The sequence below is a fragment of the Fusarium oxysporum genome, chromosome III (genome assembly GCF_013085055.1).
Source record: "Fusarium oxysporum Fo47 chromosome III, complete sequence".
NCBI lineage: Eukaryota > Fungi > Ascomycota > Sordariomycetes > Hypocreales > Nectriaceae > Fusarium > Fusarium oxysporum.
In genome coordinates, this window is record NC_072842.1 from 5,096,189 (window position 1) to 5,117,666 (window position 21,478).

Sequence of the window (21,478 nt, forward strand, 5' to 3'; positions counted from 1 at the left end):
CTTATAGTTAGTATATAGAAAAGCTTATTCACACTATATAAATAAGCTTTACTATATAAAATAAAATAGCTAAAAATCTAGAAAAAGTATTTTTATATAACTTATAATTATTTACTTATAAAATTTTTTTTTTTTTGATTTTTAGCTATTTTATTCAAAACAGTTGGATGCTATAGGGTAGGCTATTTTTAGCTATACAGTGTGCTGTGCTTATTAACTACGTTATTTATATTTATTAAGTAATATATTTAAGAAATTTTCATTAATAGTAATAAAAAAGAACTTTACCTCTATTAATTATAAGAAATCTACTTTATATAATATAAAGTATATAAGAGAGCTCTATTAAAGTGTTTATTATTATTAACTACTAAAGTTATTTATCTAACTGAGAATCTACTATAATGACTTTTATTTTTTTCGCTTACTATTAGACTATTAGTAACTATTCATTGGGATAAGATACATTTAAGTTTCAAGACATCATATAAGGATTATTAGCTCCCCTTGTTCCCCAGGGGAGTGAAGATTCTCCAGCCTGTCCCACTGATCTGCATCCAGAAATTGAGGACCAAATCCTCTGTTGAACTGTCTACAACCAATTCTTTGGAACTTCCACTTGCCAGGCACATTCTCTGTTATTTGGACAAAAAGTCCAGCAAAAGTCCTAGGCTGCGGTTGAGTCAGGAGTTTCAACTCTGCTAACGGCAGGAAATAAAGTGAGATACTGAGGTTCGCTCTCCCTCGATAGTCAAGCCAGCCCTCTAAAGAGTTCCGGCGCTCATTTGGGTTAGATATTTCGAAGAGAAACCCCCTTAAAACTAATTCTCCGCCAATGAGTTGACCAAACACATCCTCGCTCTTAGGCACAACATCAGTAGAGACGAATTCAGCCAGGATATGCAATATAGAGCGGTACTCATACGTGTGTATGTGCCCATCCTGTGATGCCCACGACCAGGATGGTGCTAATATAACGTTAGCAGAAGTGGTACAATAACAGCACTTGTAATGTGGCGCACCTCGATACGGTGAAGGTGTTAGCGTAACCGATGATGTGTTGACTGACATCCGGGTCCAGAGTAGGCTCAGGATGAGGTGTTTTCCTCCCCAGATCCCACCATAGTAAGGTTCGTTGACAAGAGTTGAAAAGACTCTAGCCATACCACTTATGGCAACCAGTTTATCGCTTTTGTAAGTCAGAGAGCATTTCGAATAGCGGTCAACCAACTTCCACCACCGCTCTATGATACCGATCTTGTTCTCACGATTAAACATCCACCCTCTCTGTGTTTCGGGGAAGTGGGGGAAGTTATCCGAGCTTCGAATGCTGTTGTTCGGGGGAAACCCTTCGGTAACAAGAGCAGTCTTACATTCCCAGATGGGAAACTGGGAAAAGTGTATGATCCGGGAACTGAGCCACCGTTCTTGCATTACCCAAGCCCGCCGGTACAAGTTAGAGACCTCCCACGTCAGGCGGGGCCAGTCCGGCAGAACTGTGAATACTACTGAGGAATCTGTATAGGTCTGCCGGTGGACGATTGAACCACCAGCTTGAGGCTGTCTGAGTGAGAAGAGGCTGTCGTGGGAGTCTGAAATGTCACAGGCGGCAAGATTACAGACACCGCCTCGGTAGATTTTGTCCATGCAAGCCGCTTGTTCAGCCCAATCCTTGGATGAGTCTTGGATAATACTACCGAGAATGAGTTAAGTACTTTGGGACGATCTTCATTTGAGGAGAGTGCCAGATTACCATAATGCATCAATCCAGAGGTATCGAGCACCTAGGCTCCGGGTCGTCTTTATAGCGTCCCGGAAACATCGAGGTAACTCGTCGAATCTTAAGCCTTTCTTCATATCCGCATAGTTGGCTTGAGTGAGCATCGCCGGCCTACAACTTCCCCACACGTGACTAAGGGTAAAATACCGTACTTCGTGCTCTCCAACCGATTTCTGGAAATCATTGCTTTCGACAAGCACGATGGAGTCAGGGTAAGGAGGATTTAGGCGAACGTCAAGTAATCTTTTTGGTACCCAGGCATCGAGTTGGCTATGGGCGCACGATGCATGATTCGAAAGACAATTTGATAGTGTCTGAGAAAGAAACTCGGTGCAAGTTTGGTCCTCGGTCGACAATCCGGATGGCATTCTAGTAGGTCTGAGGATATTGTCTATGGCGGGACGTGAGTCGAGGATGACGTCTGGGCGGAAACCCATAAGACAGAGCGTTACAGCGGGCTTACCTGTGCTGTCACTGTCCACACTAACATGAAAGTGCAAGAGAATAGTCGGGGCATCATCTTTCTGAATAAGAAATCGGAGCCAGAATGGACGGCAGCTGCCCTGTTCTAGAAGCCAGTCGCTTGTGATTTGCTGTGTACTCTCCATTTCAACTCCTTTTGTGCCATACTGTATCATGGCTACAAGGGTCATGCACAGCTGACACTCTGCCTGGGAGGCTGACAACTGCAAGTGCTTCCAACTGCGTTGGTGCTGAGATTGCTGCCAAACTGGTACAGAATCACAGACGGGAAAGAGATCGCCAAAACTGCGCTCCGTGGCCCATGGTCGCGGAAAAGTATGTTGAGTCTGGACGTCTAGCTGTTGCTCGTATCTTGCCAGATCACGGCGCATGATAGTGAGATAAGATTTATCGAAGCCGTGTTTGGTGGCGTAGTCGATTGCATTTTCCTTCGTCTTCTTGCAGCTTTCAACAATGTCGGGGCGAGCGAAAGCAAAATGCTCCGCACACGCACTACATAGCATTATCAATGTAATATTCTGAGGCAGCCCCCAGTGTTGGATAGACAATGATCAGGACACAGTGTCGCACTTAGCGTGCTTAAAGGTATAAAGTGAATGTGATGAGCAGCAGCAAATGTGTTGATTGACTGTCTTAAATTGTCTCTTGTGCGGGGTATTCCATTCTGCAGAGTTAAAGTATACCGCTAGATTACTAATGCAGTTGTTTCCTGAGGCCTTGAAGATCATGTCTACCCTACGACACATTGCATCAAACTCTACGAGAATCATACAGGGTTAGAAGTTGAGCACCAATCAAACGGTTAAGCGCCCCCTCCGTCACCGAAAGTGGAGCCGCCGCAGTTTCACTACACACCCTCTTTCAAGTTAAAGAGGAAAACAGGGGTAATAGTCCACTCAGAACCCATAAGAATCCAGTTTCACTTGAATCTGGAACTCGAATAATTATGTAGGGTAACCCTCCTGAAAGATGCGATGCAGTGAATATCAGCTTACTGAGGTCTATACTAGCATTGAGATATGCTATATAGGTGTCGACCTACCAGTCTGTGCCTTTAATAAAAGGTTTGCTGTGAAAACTTAACGATCTCAGGGTATCTACTAATTGCTCCTAGGTGTCTGCTAGCTTGTTCCTTAGGTCTTGTATGGAAGACCATCTAGCTTTTCAGCATGAAAAAGGGACGTATCACTGTTGAAGCTGATACGGATGCTGGTATCCGATGATAGACGATAATGTGCGACTACTCATGGAATAAGCAATCTGCAATCTTGGAGCTGGTAGCTGCACTCTATAGAAGCAATACAACCAAATCTTGGCAATGGTGCCGGTTGACCTAGGAATTCCGCGTTTACTTGTATGAATATCTGAAGGGTACCCACACTGTCGCAATGCTATCTTAGGTCTATCGATTGTGCTCAACTAGAGTTCAGACTAGAGTTCTTGCGTCTCGATACCCGGGCCATGCATCTCACGATTTGTCTTAAAAGGATCTCTAGAACCAGATAACTGAGATACCCAGACCATGGGCCAAAAGCTCTTCCAATTGTGTAGTAGAAGCTTCCCCGCAATCTGCTGTCTCGAATTTCCGAGTCAGGAGAAGAGCACACTTGGTGAAATCAGCGATGATGGCAACATATAGAAATCTTGGATCTGGTCCCTTCTAAAGCCTTCTACGCTGCTATCGACAACTTTGTTGCTTAGGTACCAACATAAGTCGCATCTTGAGGCGTCTTGGTTGATATCGTCGGAGCAAATGAACAGGACGTTATTTATCGAGCTCTTGAGAGATACGCGACTTGATCTCAGTAATATCTCAACAGCTGAGAGGGAGGAGGTGGCTTGGTCTATCAACAAGATAGTGTCATCACTTGATGTTTGCGTGCAGGTGAAGAAACCAAGATTAGGGTCACTCAAGCTGTGAATCCTTCATGGGAAAGACATGTCTGACTCTGGCGATGTCCACCGCAAAGTGCCATCGTTTGGAGGATAAGAAGATAACTACTGGGTTTCAGAAGCTTCTTCTTGTGGCCCAGTGCAAGTTCCATTTGCTGACCAAGATAGCCGAGGCGCTACACCGAGGTCAGATTTAGAGGCATGGAATTTCAGAAAAAAGGGCTCTCGAGACTGACGGGAATAGCCCATTCGGCAAACAGGATGTGTGCCTCGTCGAGCAAGTCTTTGAGATAAATCATTGTTAGTTTATTTGGGCAACGAGAAGTGGTTAATTCATTCCATCTTTTTCATCAACCGGACACGGCTAGCTCCCAGGCCATCTCAAATAACATTAAATTCGGGGGTCTCACAATCAAGCGTTTGCATGTATGCTGAGGTGACTTCAAGCTGACTGTTGGACAGAAAGACTCCCATGACCACGGTCGGTAACCTGATCTCCGCTGCTAGGAAAGAACATCAAGCCATCATAAACCATGGCACACGAGAGCAGGATTCCAGTCCATTGGCCTGTCCTCTTTTCGGTGACGTCTTCATCTGCAAAAGATTCAGCGCACATATTGATATCGCATACATGTAACTATGCGTGACAATTCTGCTGCGTCCCCGGCCATACGTGATCTCCCCAACGCTTCGACCTTCCGTCCTCCTGAAAGTCGGATGCTGACCGGCCGAAACATCCCATGATTTCTAGCAACCATCAACGTCGAATCTTGAGTCTTACTGCCTAGATGCATCCGCCCAGCATTCGGAATGTTTTGCTGCTCCAGAGACCCCACTTGGCTTTTCCTCGCTGGCTCGCGACTCTGCGTAGACCAGGTCGTACGAGCAGGGAATTGACGAGAGGATTGAACTTCTGCCGACGCTTTCTGGATATGCCATGTTTCTCTTTGAGGCCGCGGTCGTCGCGATCATCGTCTGTCTCCAAGGCGAAGCCAGAGGGTATGCAAATGATAATGCGATGTCGTTATGGAACTCTAGTCTCCTGAGCGTCTGAACTTGACTTGACGTCATCTTTTGCTGGTGAAGGCGGGTTTTTGAAGATGCTTGAGTAGGCATCATGAGAAGGTAAGATATTCTGAGAAAAGACTGCTACAAACTCAATTGCCAAATCATTAGTTACAAGTAAAGGACGTGGTATTCGAGAAGTTGGCTAATCATTCTAGTTACCTGTGATTGGTTCTTGCCTTCGGGCAATGAACTCAGCACGGATGGTACGGATCGCCGCGTTATGAAACGAGCCCCCTTTCGAGATTTGGTAAACACGACCTGAAGGGGAAGGGGCCTGTTACAAGTTATGGAATCCATGGTGATGTTAAAACCTTTGGTTGGCCTGAAACCCGTAACGGGCCCCGTTACCGACCAGTATACTAGAGTAGAGAAATCAAGGATACAGTGCCAAGGCCAAAATTGGGCTGATAAAATGCAAGGCTGACAGATTCGCTGTCCCGTGACTCAAGACTCATAGCCGTGCGGGGTCTAGATGCGACATTAGCTTAGGGATTTAGGCAGCAATGTATCCTTTCTTGTCTCGCTGATCCAACAAGAAGGTGTTCCACTCTGATCGGAAGTAGCGCAACCTGGAAGGAAAATGCGTCTACTATTAGCCAAAAGTCTCCTTTTTGAGGAGTTCCCCAGTGACAAAATCCCGAAGTATGCAATACTTTCGTATCGATGGGAAGTTGAGGAACCATCTTACTCGGATATGAAAACCAGGATGGCATACAGAGATGCCGATGTTTTGGGTACAGGATAACTATGGACTGAGCGATATTACCGTAAGATCTATGAATTCGGTCTTATGGCTTCGCAAGCTGGATATGAATACATTTGGGTCGATACTTGCTGCATCGATAAGTCTAGTGGCGCTGAGCTTCAAGAGTCTATTAACTCGATGTACTAATGGTATATAGAATTAGATGTTTGTTATGCATATCTTTCAGATGTGTCTATATCTACTAATTCTGTAACTCATAAGATAGGGTCGGCAGTATTAAAACGGTAGATGGAATCGTTCTAGAACTCTTAATGGTTTACTCGGGGCTGAATGTTATAGGAGCTTCTAGCTCCTAGGGAGTTAATATTCTTTAATAAGAATTGATATATATGTAGGAATTGTGTTAAACTACAAGGTGCCATCTAAGCGGCCACTGGCATAGATGGAACTAGTCTTATTAAAGCCTTATATAAGGACGGGGTATACTTAAGGTTGATTTAACTAGGAAGACTTTTTTCCTGGGCTATAAGTCAATAAACTACTTAATGCAAGGATTAAGTGTATTTGCTCTTAGGAATATTTAATATTAATATGCTGTTATTATATGGCAAGAAAGATTAGACATTCTATTATCTATAAGAGGAAGTTATTAAGGTTAATAAAGATATATTCTTACTTGCCTAGAATTACATAGAAGCCGATAATAGATTTGCGCTAAATAGGCTGGCTAAATCTCCCTTGTAATTCTAGAACTATTAGAATCTAATAATATAAGAGAGTATTTAAGTTCCTTATATTATATTTAGTCTTATAATAATAGCATGAGGGTTATAAGCTATACTGAAAATCAGAAGGGATCTATATAAGAAGGGGCTTGGATATACTGTCTTAGTATATGAAATAAACCGGAGATCTCTGGTTTTTCCTCTTTTATTCTATTCGATGATATTTATAAGAACTCTAATACAGAATAAGTGCATTAGATTCTCGGATCCTATTTACGTTCTATTATAATTTATTAATAAAGCCAAACCAGAACCTAACTACTTTATTTATTATATAGAAGCTACCTACCTCTATGAACCTGGTAATAGCCTTAGTCTCAGCTTAGTAGTCTAGAATAATTATATTACTACCTTTACCTATCCTGTTTAAACGCAAGCTAGGCGTTAATATTTTCCTGCGCTGTTAGGAAGATTTCCCAAGACTCCAGAATAAAATGGCAATGACTATACCTTTATTGTGGAACTAGCCGCTCGAACTGATCCGAAGCGGAGATATGTTATTATTGTTGAATACTGGGCAAGTGGCATAACCATTATAAATAAGATGACTACCACAGTTAAGAAACTTCGGTGGCCCATCAATCTAGCATATGCTATAGAGCTTGTGCAGTGCAGACAATTTGGGCTGAACTCCAAGTTATACAAGCTCCTGGACGCGTATGGCAATACTATTCCAATAAGAGAAATTGTTTATATTTCTCACTTTACCAGTTTATGGGTGAGTGAGGCTGAGAATAACTTGGACAGGGCGAATGTACGAACATCACAAGACGGCGAGTTTAGAGTGATTGGCATCACAAGAACTGGGTCTTTCACGAAGTAATCAGAGAAGTTCTTAGGCTCTTTGTTGGTCATTGACAAGGTAGTGTGCAGCTAGTGTTACAATTACATGGCGGGGGGACTTTTTGTCAGGGATGATCGAAGCGTCAGGCATTGGCAAGTTATCTGACAGGTCACAGGCTGGCGTTTTTCATAGGTATAGGATGGAAGTTTCATGTTAGCCTGGTTAGCTCGGCAGTCGAATAGGGTAATCGGCAAGTTGAGGGTGGATCAGAACCAAGCCCAAGGCTCGGGGTGTACTCAATATAAACACCTCTTGTCCTCCGTAGCGGACGTTATAGGTTCACCCTGTTAAATTAACTGTGCTGCGGGAGATGCGTTTCTTGGGACCTTGACTTATGTTCAGATTCAAGTTTCACAAGGTAACACCAAGAACACTACAGTCAACATTAGAGCAGGTGAGGACTCTGGGGCTGGTTTCGCATGAAGGGGGACAAGGTATTGATGTTCAGCACAATGGAACTGGACATGCTGTATTCTTTGCTATTCAGCGGCTGTGCTCACTTGCCCCATCCTGTAATAACAAGTTGGCTAATCTGTTGAGCTTTGTAACCGATCTTTCATTGTTCTCTTTGTGTTCATTTACCGGCTTACAGTCACTTTTGGCTATGTCAAGCGTACAAGGAAAGTCACATATTGCTAAATCATCCATCTTCCTTCTAGAAACTTTCATTATATCACAAATCTGCAGATACGATGACCCGACGCCTCTGCCATTTCGCCCACTCGGTAATTAGTGAAATGCTTACTGAATGTGCAGGAACTCTTTGTTATATTATCGCGCTAGAGCGTCCATATGCCATCGTTAGTGGTACTCAATCTAAGGTGTGAAGTAGACAGCAAACTACTCGCCAACTTGCTACGACTCTATGCTTGAATATGCCTTTCTAAGATCACACCGTCGCTCATGCCCAAGCCACTGAGAGTCCCTTTAGTGAGCATACCATCAGAAACCATTTGCCAGCACCAAAGTATGCGAAGATCTGCTGTGAATTCTGAAAGCTGAGAGACTCTCTCTATTCTTTCGCATGTCCTATACCTTTCTCTAAATCTATTACTACAGCCCTCTTCCTACCAATGTTGCGTGTTTATCTTTGATATCTTTATCTGTTGTCCTCAGCTGGTCCTGGATAAAAGGGATTTGAGGGAGTATCTACTATATTTCTTACTGATTAGGATAGATCTTCTGAACTAAATGACTACTATTAACAACCTCACGGAGAAGACGTAGTTTGATTTGTATTTAAAGCTTCTGCGAGATGCCTCGTTACTTTCCCGCATCTCTAAAAATTGTAACTAAGCCTACCACGTCTTACGCTGAACTAACTCGTATTAGGATAATGCTTTGAAGCAGACCGGAATCTCGATGTCTCTTTGGACTTCGATGAAAGTCTAATACTAACTGTATACCTAATTGCGACCTTATCTTAATGAATATTTAAAGCATGAATGTTAGATGCTAAATAACTACGGAAAATACTTCTCTAAGTATCTTATATTGCTCTTTCGTAATTGAATACTGATAGTATTTATCTATCTGAGGGAGTTTGCTTCTGAATAGCGACGATTATTACTTTTAGAGCGAATATAAAAAGCCATATACAAAAGAAACCGCACGCATAAGCATCTTGCGCTGTGAGACACTGAACTAGGAAGATGCTTTGCACTGAGTCTGAGCAAGTTGCGTTTGCTGCTACTCACGCTGGTTGATTATCTACATCATCAGCCTATAAGATTATCTTGAGCCTACTTAGGGTAGAACCGCAACCGCTCCTCTTATTAATCAGTAATACATATGAGTTATTCAAGAGAGTCCACATGCTAATGTCTTCTGACCATCCAACTTCCGGTTTTATAGTACAAGGTACCTTATTCCCAAGAAGCGATATACAAACGCGCAACGATATATAAGATAGCATTACATCAAAATACACATCCTCTCTTCAAACAAAGCATATCCACTACAAGTCTCTTCAGACTCCTGGTCATATCCCGCTCCGCCATCCTTTTATCACAAAACGTCCCTCAACCTCACATTAATCCACGTCATTGCGCCCCTTCTCTCCACCTTGCTTACCGCTCTGGACCAGAAGCATAGAGCCTGGACACCTAATTATACCTCTTCTAGATCGATTAGACATCTTCTCTGTTAAGAAATATGCGGCGCACCTTATGATCGTGGCGGGAATGAAGGGCCGTCACTGGTCTTGGGTTGACAGTACCACTGTTCTCTAACTTGCGCTGGTAGGATAACTGCATGCCATCGGGTTGATCTGATAGTGCTCCTTTGAACGTGCTTTTCTTTTGTTATTTCCTTTGTTGGGCTTTGCTTTATAGTGGGGCTTATATCTGATATAAGATTTAGAACACAGCACAACGTCATCACGGAGGCTTGAGAGCTCTTTGAGTCAACTGTATCTCTGCAAAGGGCGTATCACTATTGACATCGAAACTTCCTGGTCCGCCGAGGTACACGAATGGAGCTTGCGCATGTCCTCACCACGGGAATGGAGTTTCTTCTCGATTCTTTTCGTGTTGCGCTCCGAGCGGCGACGGTGGACGAAAGGACAGATGACTTTAAATAAACCTGCCCCGGGATTTTCAGACTCGAGGCTCGGGGTATCATTCTCTACAATGGCCTCGAGCCTGGTGACATGCGGCGAAGTTCGCTCTTCCACAAGGTACGATGCTGTTCTCTGGTTTTTGCGCTCTACATCTTGGATGATACGGACCCATGCGACATGAGATTCATCCTCGAATCAAGCCGATAAGTTATGTTGGAGATTGTCAGGCGCGCAGTTCTAAGGATCGAGCTCAGGACTAAGGATACAGCATCCGGAGGTACCTTGCATGACGGCATATTCGCGTCTGAAAGTTTATGCAAGCCTTTGAGAGGTGGAATTGCCAACCTTGCTATCGAGTATCTCTGGAACACATCAAATTACAAAACCAGTGTTGTTTCGGGCGACTTGATCTCGAGATGTGGCATTGGGGTCAAGTGTGAAGGATTCAGCACACCGCTATCGATAATTTCCCGGATACGCTGGAGCGCAGAGTGACTACTATGCTCTAAAGTTCCAACAAAACACTGTAGCCGGCTCTTACTAACAATGGAGAGACTTAATATAAGGCCTCAAGTGGAATCGATGTTAACGACCAAAGTTTTAGGCTGGGTTGGTGTCAATTGTTGGTGCTGCTGTAGAGGACCTTGCTTACTTCTTCAGGTAAGTCTGAGCTCCAATGCAGAGACAACAAATTGCCAAGCCTGTCCCATGGGTATTAGCAAACACTTTGGTGGTATCAGCGTGTTAATAGCGATAAGTGCTGTTCTTTAAGATAAAACCTGGCATTTAGTTACTATTACTATAATTATAGATTATCTAAGGTATACAACTTCAGAGAATTAGGTTTAAGGGATATATATTATTTAGTATCTATCTAAGATGTAATTAATCTAGAAGATATCTCTCTCTAACCTCTATAAGCTAGTCTCTTAGTCTAGAACTCTAGAACTCTATCCTTTATATATCTAATATCTATAAGATATTATACTCTAGAATAGCTATATAAGATATTATTATATCCAGATCTAGTAGTATCTTATAAAACTTAGTATCTAATGTTTACTTTCTTCCTTGCTTTAAGCCGGGGCGGCGCTTTAGGACAAGGAGGTTCTTACCAGTGTTAGTAGGCATGTATTACTTCGATGCCGAATGTGTTAAGATATTAGGGCGGCTCTTAATATCTTCCCTGATAGGATAGGAGAAAGAGGCATTATTCTTACTGATCTTCTTTTAGGCCTCTTTTTACTTATTATTAATAGATAATTACTTAATTTTACTAAAGCTAGAAAGCCAGATTTTAATTAAGTTGCCCTTACTTTCTTTTATATATTAAACTTTTTTTTAGAAGCTCCTTTATCTTGTTTATAGAGCCACAGGGTTTATTATATTAGAATGCAATTTATAGGTCCTTGATATTAGCAAGAAGGTCCTCTTTAGTAGCAGAACCTCTTATTATATTATTAAATTCTCCACTGATAAAACGCGAGATCACGTGCTTTCGCGGCTCGTGAGGGCTTGAAGGTTGTGATGGGGCTTTTAACAGAGTGGAGGTTGGTAACTGATAGCTTCAGCTTAGGTAGAAGCATTTAGATAGGGACCTGTGTTGAAGATCATAAGGCATCATAAGTCGGTCTCATCGGTCAGGGAAATGAGAAAGCTGTGTTGGAGGTAGCTGAACGTATTCTCGAGTCGATTCCACTTGATATCACAACGGATAATAGCCATCAAGGATTGTAGTCATCGCTTGCCCAATTTTCCAGGACTGTCATGCCAGTGGCTTGCATAGAAAAGAACGTCGCACATCGCGTAATAACTAAATGTGGCGATGCGTTACCCAGCAACGTCAGTGAGCTTGACGAGCAAGTCGCAAATCCAATAGCATTAGCAAATGGGAAGTGCAGTGCGATGAATGATTTTGACTTGGACTTAGCTATGAGGAAGTGCAAGATGCAAGAAAACGTCACATCATTAGAATAAATTAATTAGAATATGAACTTAACTGCTTATAAATATAATACCACTATCTGGCGAAAAGGTGGCTGAAAGCCTCCTGCTCTGCCGTATTCCGATTAGCTAGTCGCTCATAGTATAGGTAACTAACCTCAGTAATAGACCTCAAGGTGGAGAACTTACGAGACCGTACTCAAACTTAGCCGAGATAGAAAATTCCTTTAGTAAAAAATCCAATCACTATTCAATCCCAAAGAGTGATGGGTTGTCCTTCTGTTCTCTACATTATATTAACGTACTGCATCAATAAGCTATAGTCCCGATATTACGACCCTAGCGGTTACGTCACGTGTACCCCACAAAAACCCCATACAAGGCATCAGCCATAGAAGATCCACCTAACTTACATTAACTAACCAACGCTCTTATTATGTTAGAACGCTGCGCGCTAGGAATGCTGCGCGCCAGGAACGATTCGACCTAATACTTATTATTCCTTATATAATCACTTTAGTATATAGAATATATTTATTAGCACTTTTATAGAACTTAGCTTACTAGCTATTAATAAAGCATCTTTATATTAATAAGCCTAAACTGCATTACTTAATTATTAAGAGACGTAATACTTCGCATTACTTAGTATTATGCCTTATATTATCTGCAAATATAAACCTAGTATAAACTAGTTTACCTGTTTAGAAACCTAACTATTATATATTAATAGCTCTTATTTAGACCATACTATATAACACTAAGCAATATCTATGCAATAGCACCTGCTACTCTAAGCCGCCCTTTGACCATAGGATATACTTAATATTCTACGCCTCCTAAAGAAGTATAACCCCTTGCAGAAGAACTATAGGAGGTCCTAATAGAAATAGATAAGGAAGATAAGATTTAGAGTCCTCCTATCTATTTAAACTCCTATAAGGATGAAGTTAAGAAACTTAAGAAAAGACTTTATAACCTAGGAAAACAATATAATACCCTCTTAGATAATACCAAGAATAACGCCAAGATTACATAGAATAAGATTAAGGCTTTAGAGAAGAAGGTAGCTAACCTCGCCGAGATAATAGACTTACTTAGAAAGATAGCCAAAAACAGCCAGAAGCTATATAAGGAATACATTAAATATACCTAAGCCCTTATTACTACTAGAAAAGACCCTAGAGAGATCCTTAGACCCTATTAGCCGGATTCATTTAATAGCAACGCCGATAAGTTGCAAGGATTCCTTACTAGCCTCTAAAGCTACCAGATATACTACCTAATCTAGTTTACTACTAAAGAACTAAGGGTTTAATATAAAATAGGATTCCTTAAAGATAAAGCATTATAAATAATAAAACCTATAATCTGCAACTATATTAATAATCTACCTTATAAATAGAAGTAAATAACTAAATATATCTATAAAAAATATAAATATTTTAAATCTAAACTTAGAAATACCTTTAGAATTATAAATAAAAAACAAATAGCAGAAATAAAAATCTAATAACTTAAATAGAAAGGGTCTGCTATAGACTATCTTATAGAATACTACTACTAGGCAGCAAAACTAAACTAAGGCAAAGAAGCCTATATAGCATAAGTATACCTAGGACTTAAATCTAAAGTTAAGGATACTATAGTAAATATTAGACCTAAGCCAAAGAATTTAAATAAACTTACTAGTATTACTATAGAAATTAATAACTAATAGTATAAATAATATAGGGAAAAGTAAGCTAAGAAGCACAGAGGATTATATAACCCCTAATAAAATACTAAATAATAAAATACTAACCAAGGAAGAAAAAGATATATTAATACTTAGTATAGCACTAAACCAGGACCTATAGTCCTCAGAGCCATATAGTAAGATAGTAATAGAAAACCCTATAATATATCTAAGGTTAAATATTATAATTATAACAGGTTTAGATATATAGCCAATATATACCTAGAACCTAAGAAACCTAGAGACCCTAACCAAGGTAAGTAAATACTAAGAGCAACTAATAAATAGGACCCTTAGATAGCTATTAAGACCTAGATATTAGGAATAACACGAAGCACCTATAATATAGCATAAGGCACCGCACTGCAAGGAAGCATCAGCCCCTAAGTAGGATAGCGCCTATACCCTAATAGCATGGTTACCCTGCCGCAAGATAACTTCCCAACCGAAGAAGACATAAAAGCAGGGAACACTCTATAAATCCCTATGCCGCATAAAGAAAAGTTAAATATATACCAGAGGGAAGTATAAAAAGACCTAGCCTATAAGGATAAAAAACATAGAAAATGGCAAGAAACTAGTAAAAGGAGAAGAGAAGAAGCCAAGGCAGAAATAATGCCTACTAAAACCCTAGGCATAATAAAGAAATAAAAACTATTAAAATAAGAAACTAAAAAATACCTAGAAGGCCTATAAGGGAAAGAAGCTACCCCTAATAAGAATAAGTAACCTAAAGCACTCTAATAAGTAAATAATATCCTAGTTAGAATTACCCTATAAGACACCAAATAGACCTTTTAGAAAAAGCAAGAGGCAGGAGTAAAAATCTACACTTACTAATACTAATAATCCTATTACATAGGATACAGAGGAGGAGTAGCATAAGAAACTATATAATACCTCTGCAAATAAGATAAACACCTAAAACAGAAATAGTAATAACCCTATAAACAGCTATTTAATAAGATAGGCAGCAGGATATAAACTTTACCAGAAGATAGATATATCTAGGGGGCCAGAAAATATAAAGAAACCAATAAACTTACACTCCTAAATATCCACGCCTATTATATAAATAATACTATAAATCTACTCTATAAGGAACTAAAGTTTAATATTAAGGATAATATAAGGATATTCCTAATACATATAGAACATAAGGAACTATTATAGCTCTTATATAAATACTACTAGTATAAGGAATACTAATAAAATAAGAAAGATAATAACTACTTTCCTATAATAATTCCTAGTATATTAAATAATAAGCCCTACCTAATAACTAAAATAGAGAGATACCTAATATACCTATAATATAAAAATCTCAGAGTAATAGAATTATAATTCTATATACTATACTACTATAAGATCTAAAAGAATAAAAAACTCTGCAAAGGAATTAAGTAAATAATACTAGAAATCATAGAAGTTAAAGAAGAATTTAAAGCCTTAACCTTAAAAGAATATATAAAATAAGGAAGTACCTTTAAACCTATTAACCTTAGCAAAGGATTCAATTAGGTATTAATCGATAATACCAGTTTAAAAGATATAATATTAGATAATAAACTTAAAGCTATAGACAAATTTTTTAAAAAACCTTATAATACCAGAGGAAAGCCTACTAATAAATAAAAGAAAGTATAATAAAGATAATATAAATATAAGTTAGAACTTATAAAAGAATAATAAGAATTAAGCAAGATAGATTATATTAAAAGATATATAGATCCAGAGAAATATTATTAACTATACCTTGAAAATATTAAAGTATTATATAATAAATAAATAATAAAATTCAAAAGATATAAAGTATATCTAAAGATACTAGAAGAATAATATAAAGAATTAGAAATATACTTCTAATAATAACTATTTAATAATAAATTTATTAATAATTTTACTAATAGCAAAGAATATATAAATAGCAACTATAAATAAACTTATAAGGATGCCTTAGGAAAAAAAGTATACTTCTTATAATAATAAAGCTATAGGAAAGCGCTAAATAGGAACAGATAAGACCTATACCTATAAGTACTCTAGGAGCCACATAAGATAATAAACCTAATTGCCTAATGCTATAAGCTTAGATTAAGGGAAGATAGCTAAATATATAGATTAATAGCAAAGCAAAGAAGAAGTTTATTAATCTAAGAATAGTTATAAAGCTAGGATTACTATAGAAGAAGAAGCAACTATTATACCAACTTATAAACACAGAAGGATAATACTTTAATTATAATAACAGTATTATAGATTAAGAGATTAATCACCTTAAGGTCTATATCAGAGGAAAAAATCAAGGAATAAGCTTTAATATTATACCTTTAGGAGAGAATATAGATATTCTACTTAGTATAAACTAGCTTAGATAATAAAACCTGCATATTAACTAGAAGACTAGCCAGATTACCTTTCCTAGTAACCCCAATAGCAATAATAAAACAATTATAATAAGTAAGAAGAGATCTTAATCTACGACTAAAGGAGAAAGCATAGATTAGCATAAAATAAAGATTTTACTACCTCTAAAAGGAGTATAATATAAGCATAAGAAAGGCCAGAAAAGCAAAACAGAGATCCTAGGCATTCTCTAATAACAAGACCTATGAAAAGAGGAAGGACCCTTAATAAGCTAAGATTAACTTAAGAATATTCTAAAAGAATATTAGATATATAATAAACTATTTAGAGAAGAATTAGAGATAGGAGTCCCTAAATATAGCTAATAAGACTATAAAATCAATCTTATAGATAATAACTTACTATTTTAGAAGTTATATTTACTTAATAAAAGAGAGCTATAGGTATAAAAGAAATATATTAATAAGATACTAACAAAAGGCTATATTAGAGAATCTAGCTTATCCTTAGTATTATTTATATTCTTTATATTAAAGAAAAATAGAAAAAATAAACCTATTATTAACTACTAACCAGTTAATATAAAAACTATTAAAGACTAAACCCTACTTCCGCTTATCCTAGAACTTAAGGATTAGTTATAAGGCAAAAAGATCTTTACCGCTCTAAACCTAAAGGGAGTATATAACCTAATCTGTATTAAGAAAGAAGATAAATAGAAAATAGCATTTAGAACCAGATTTAGACTTTTTAAATATATAGTAATACTATTTAGTCTTATTAACACACCTGCAACATTTTAGCAGATAATTAATAATATACTTTAATAATACCTTAATATCTTTATAGTTTATTACCTAGATAATATCCTAATCTTCTTAGATAGTAAAGAAGAACATAAAAAACATATCTATAAGGTCCTAAAAACACTATAAGATGCTAAATTATTAGTTAAACCAAAGAAGAGTTACTTTTATATTATAAAGGTAGACTTTTTAGGATATACTATTACACCTAGAGAAATCCAAATAGAAAAGAAAAAAGTATTTATAGTAATAAAATAGAAGGTACCTAATAATATTAAAGAAACATAAGCCTTCTTAGGTTTTGCTAACTATTATAGACGATTTATTAAGGACTTTAGTAAAATTATAAACCCCTTAATAGAACTTATAAAAAAGGATAAGCCCTTTGCCTAGAATAATAAGGCATAAAAAGCCTTTAATAGGCTTAAATAATTAATCCTTAGCAAACCTATACTAATAATATTTAATCTAAACAAAGAAATCAAGCTAGAAACAAATTTATCGGATTTTGCACTAGGAGGATAAATTAGTTAATAAGATAACATAGGAAAATTACACCCTATTGTCTTCTATTTATATAAGTTATATAAAGCAGAATTTAACTACCTAATCTATAATAAAGAGTTCTTAGTAATTATTAACTGCTTTAAGGAGTTTAAATACTATTTAATAGGAAATAAATATTAAGTTAAGGTTTATACTAACTATTAGAATATTTTATACTTTACTATAATATATAAACTTAACTAATAATAATTATACTATATAGAATATCTATATGAATTTAATTTTATAATTATTTATTATAAGGGATCTAAAAATAGAAGAGTAGATATAATTAGTTAATAACTAGATTATAATATTAGCACTATAAAGGCCAAAGAATAAGTACTAGAGAAGAATAATAAAGGAGAATATTAATTTACCTAATAAATATAAATACTAAGATAGATATAAGCAGCAAATACTAAGGAGATCCTAGGAGATCCATAGAAGTTTATCTAGGAATTCTATACATACCTACTACATAGATACCAAGGAGTCACTAAGACCTTAAAATAGCTAATATAATAAGGATATCAGATTACACAAAAGGTAATAAAGGAGGTTATTAAAAAATACAATATCTATACTAAGACAAAAGCATAATAACATAAACCTTACAGAGAACTATAACTAATTAAAGTTATAAAATAACTATAAAGTTTAATTATAATAGACTTTATAACCAAATTACTATTATCTAAAAACCCCTTAACTAGAATCTTCTATAATAGTATTATAATTATTATAGATAGACTTATAAAATTTTTAATTTACCTACCCTACAGAGAGGCAATAAATGCAGAAGTTATAGCCTATATTTTCTATAATAAGGTAATAAGAGAATAAGGATTACTAAAAGAGATCCTATTAGATAAAGAACTAATATTTGCCTCTAAATTTTAGTAATTACTTATAATACTTATAGGAGTTAAATATTAACTTATAATAGCTTTTAAACTATAGGCAGATAGCTAGATAGAATAAATAAACTAAGTACTAGAATAGTACCTTTAGTGTTATATTAATTATAAATAGGATAACTAGGTTAAGAAACTACTAAACGCCTAGTTAGCCTATAATACCGCCTATAATAAGAGTATAAAACTTATGCTATTTAATATAAATGCTAGATTTATATTAAATATATATTATAATACTTAAGAACCTAAGAATATAAACCCTGCAGCTATTATTATAAGTAATAAGCTAAAAGAAATATATAATAAACTAAAGATAGAACTAGAATTTATTAAAAAAAGGATGCAGAGATATTATAACCCTAAAAGGTTAAAAGGACTAACCTTTAAGGAGGGAGATATAATCTACTTATCTATAAAAAATATTAAAACAGATTAACTAAGCTATAAACTAGACTATAAGTACCTAGGGCCAGTTAAGATTAAACAAAAGATAGGGGAGGATTAATACGAATTAGACCTACCTCTAAATATTAGATATTACCTAATCTATTATATCTTAATGCTAAAATTAGCCGCCGGCATAATATATATTAAAACCGGCAATAAACTACAGCAGATTATAAGACTAGAAGTCTATAAGGCAAAAGTAATTAGGGAAATAAAGAAGGTTAATAAGAAAATAGAATACCTTATTAAATAGAAAAACTACCTAGAAAATAAAAATATATAGAAACCATCTAAATACCTTACTAATACTTAATAACTCCTAAAGAATTTTTACTAGAATTAAATAAAGGCAAAGTATTAAGAAAATTATCCCCTAAACCAAGAGCAGACTAGTTAATATCATTTAGGATATAATTAACCTAGAGGTCCTTAACTAATATATGCTTATAAGCATCTAATATTAATAATAAGTTATCTTATTACTTTACCTCCTATAAACCTTAATAAGTAGCTTTAAAATACTTCTCTCTTACTCTACTCTTAATTTTATAGATATGCAATAAATAGCCGGCAGCAGCAGCTAAATAAGACTGCAGGGCAGCTATTTCCTTATAAAGCCTAAGTAAATCCTTACTTACTTTATCCTTATTATTTTCTAACTTCTTTTCTTACTTTATTAAAGTTATAACTTAAGAAAGTTAATACTCTAGGAAATAAACAATAAGACTACAAAGAATAACTTATAAGAAGAAGTAACCTGCATACTATTATAGGATTTTTTACTCCGGATATACTTATTGCAACGACTAGAATCTGCAGATATTATATACCGCTTATTCCCACGAAAACAATAAGTATAAGGCATTTCGGCTTTATCTCTAAAGTCGCAGATAGAATTAGCTAGCATAGTAATTTTATACTCTTTATAAATTCGCTTAAGTTCTTTATTAACCTTATAAGATTAATAAGATTTGCAAGAATACTATTTAAAAATACAGTTAGATATTATATAATATAATAGTAAAAGGGTTAAGTTAAAACTAACTAAAAGAAGAATTTTAGCAGCCAGGATAATAAGTCTTAAGGGCAAGACCTAACAGAGGGGAGAGATTATATTATAACCCTAGTAGTTATATTATATATATCCTATAAAAACCCCATATAAGGCGTTAGCCATAGAAGATCTACCTAACTTATATCAACTAACCAACGCTCTTATTATATTAGAATGCTACGCGCCAGGAATACTATGCGCTAGGAATAATTCGACCTAATACTTATCATTCCTTATACAATTACTTTAGTATATAAAACATATTTATTAGCACTTTTATAAAACTTAGCTTACTAGCTATTAATAAAACATCTTTATATTAATAAGCCTAAACCGCATTACTTAATTATTAAGAGATATAATACTTTGCATTACTTAGCATTATGCCTTATATTATCTGCAAATATAAACCTAGTATAAACTAGTTTACCTGTTTAGAAACCTAACCGTTATATTAAGGAGGTATTCTAATTATCTTAATTATAGGTAAATATTATAGGTATTATATATATAAAATTACTACTTATGATATTAATAAGAAAAAGTAATAAATAATTATTTTTTAATATAAGTCTTAGAATATTAAAAATAAAAACCTTATTTAATTATTAATATAATTAAATATTAAGTTATAAAAGAAGATAAAGGATTTTAAGTAATAAAAATAAAATATATAATAAATTAAAATAATAGAAAATAAGTTATTTAAAAAAGAACTTAGTTAAATTAATTAAAATATTATTTAATAGGAAAGAAAGGTATTTTAAAATAAATAAAATATCTTTTAATAATTAACTAAGTAATAACTATAAGAATTATAAATAAAAACTAAAAAAAAAAAAGTATTTATTATTTTAAATTATAAAATAAGAAAAATAAAAATTACTTATTAATAAAAACTAATTACCTAAAATAAATATCCTAATAATATTAATTATATTAAAAGTAAATATACTATAAATTACCCTTAAGGAAAAGATATATATTATTTATAATAAAGTAATAAATAGGTAAGAAATTAAAGGCTAAACTCCCTAAAAAAGCATTTAAAATAATAATAAAAAAAGGCTAATAAATCTGCCTAAAATTAAAAGTTAGAATTAAGGGCAAATAGCTAAATATACTTATAAATAATAAAATAATTATAAATATTATTTCCCTTAATATAGTTAATAATTTAAGATTAGTATAAAAATATAAGAAAAAGCCTTATATAATAAAAAGTAAAAATAAAAAAAGCCTTTAAATATAAATAAAAGAAAATTACTTAAGAAATTAATTACCTTAAGATATTTATAAATAAATAAAATTAAAGAATTAACTTTAATATTATTTATATATAAGATTATATTTAATATTAAGTTATTTATAATTATAGTATTATAACCTTATTTTTAATTAAAAAACTAATTAAATTAATTATAAAACTAACCCTTCAAATAATAAAATAAATAATTTAAAATATAATATAAAATCTTAACTTTAATTAAAAAAAGTAGTAAAAATAAAAATAATAAATTATTACTTATTCAAAAAG

General features: G+C 35.1%; 3 protein-coding genes across 3 annotated transcripts; 1 reads left to right on the plus strand and 2 right to left on the minus strand.

Annotated features, from left to right (window-relative positions):
* Positions 1-455: 455 nt before the first annotated feature.
* FOBCDRAFT_158055 (heterokaryon incompatibility protein-domain-containing protein) lies at positions 456-2,885 on the minus strand. The gene is made up of 4 exons (XM_059608385.1): positions 2,244-2,885; positions 1,754-2,171; positions 1,023-1,693; positions 456-968 (listed from the first exon to the last, which is right to left on the minus strand). The coding sequence occupies exons 1-4, from the start codon at positions 2,764-2,766 to the stop codon at positions 484-486; spliced, it is 2,097 nt and encodes a 698-aa protein (XP_059467030.1). The 5' UTR covers positions 2,767-2,885; the 3' UTR covers positions 456-483.
* A 1,632-nt stretch (positions 2,886-4,517) lies between these two features.
* On the minus strand, positions 4,518-5,568 carry FOBCDRAFT_259074 (uncharacterized protein). Its single transcript, XM_059611240.1, has 4 exons — positions 5,384-5,568; positions 4,938-5,312; positions 4,788-4,903; positions 4,518-4,750 (listed from the first exon to the last, which is right to left on the minus strand). Exons 2-4 carry the CDS (start codon positions 5,273-5,275, stop codon positions 4,599-4,601), a joined length of 606 nt encoding a protein of 201 aa, XP_059467031.1. The 5' UTR covers positions 5,276-5,312; positions 5,384-5,568; the 3' UTR covers positions 4,518-4,598.
* Positions 5,569-7,148: 1,580 nt separating this feature from the next.
* Positions 7,149-7,463, plus strand: FOBCDRAFT_108744 (uncharacterized protein; the record flags this gene model as incomplete). Its single annotated transcript, XM_059607711.1, has 1 exon — positions 7,149-7,463. A coding segment is annotated over one exon (315 nt), but the record flags the coding sequence as incomplete, so codon positions are not given.
* Positions 7,464-21,478: the final 14,015 nt, after the last annotated feature.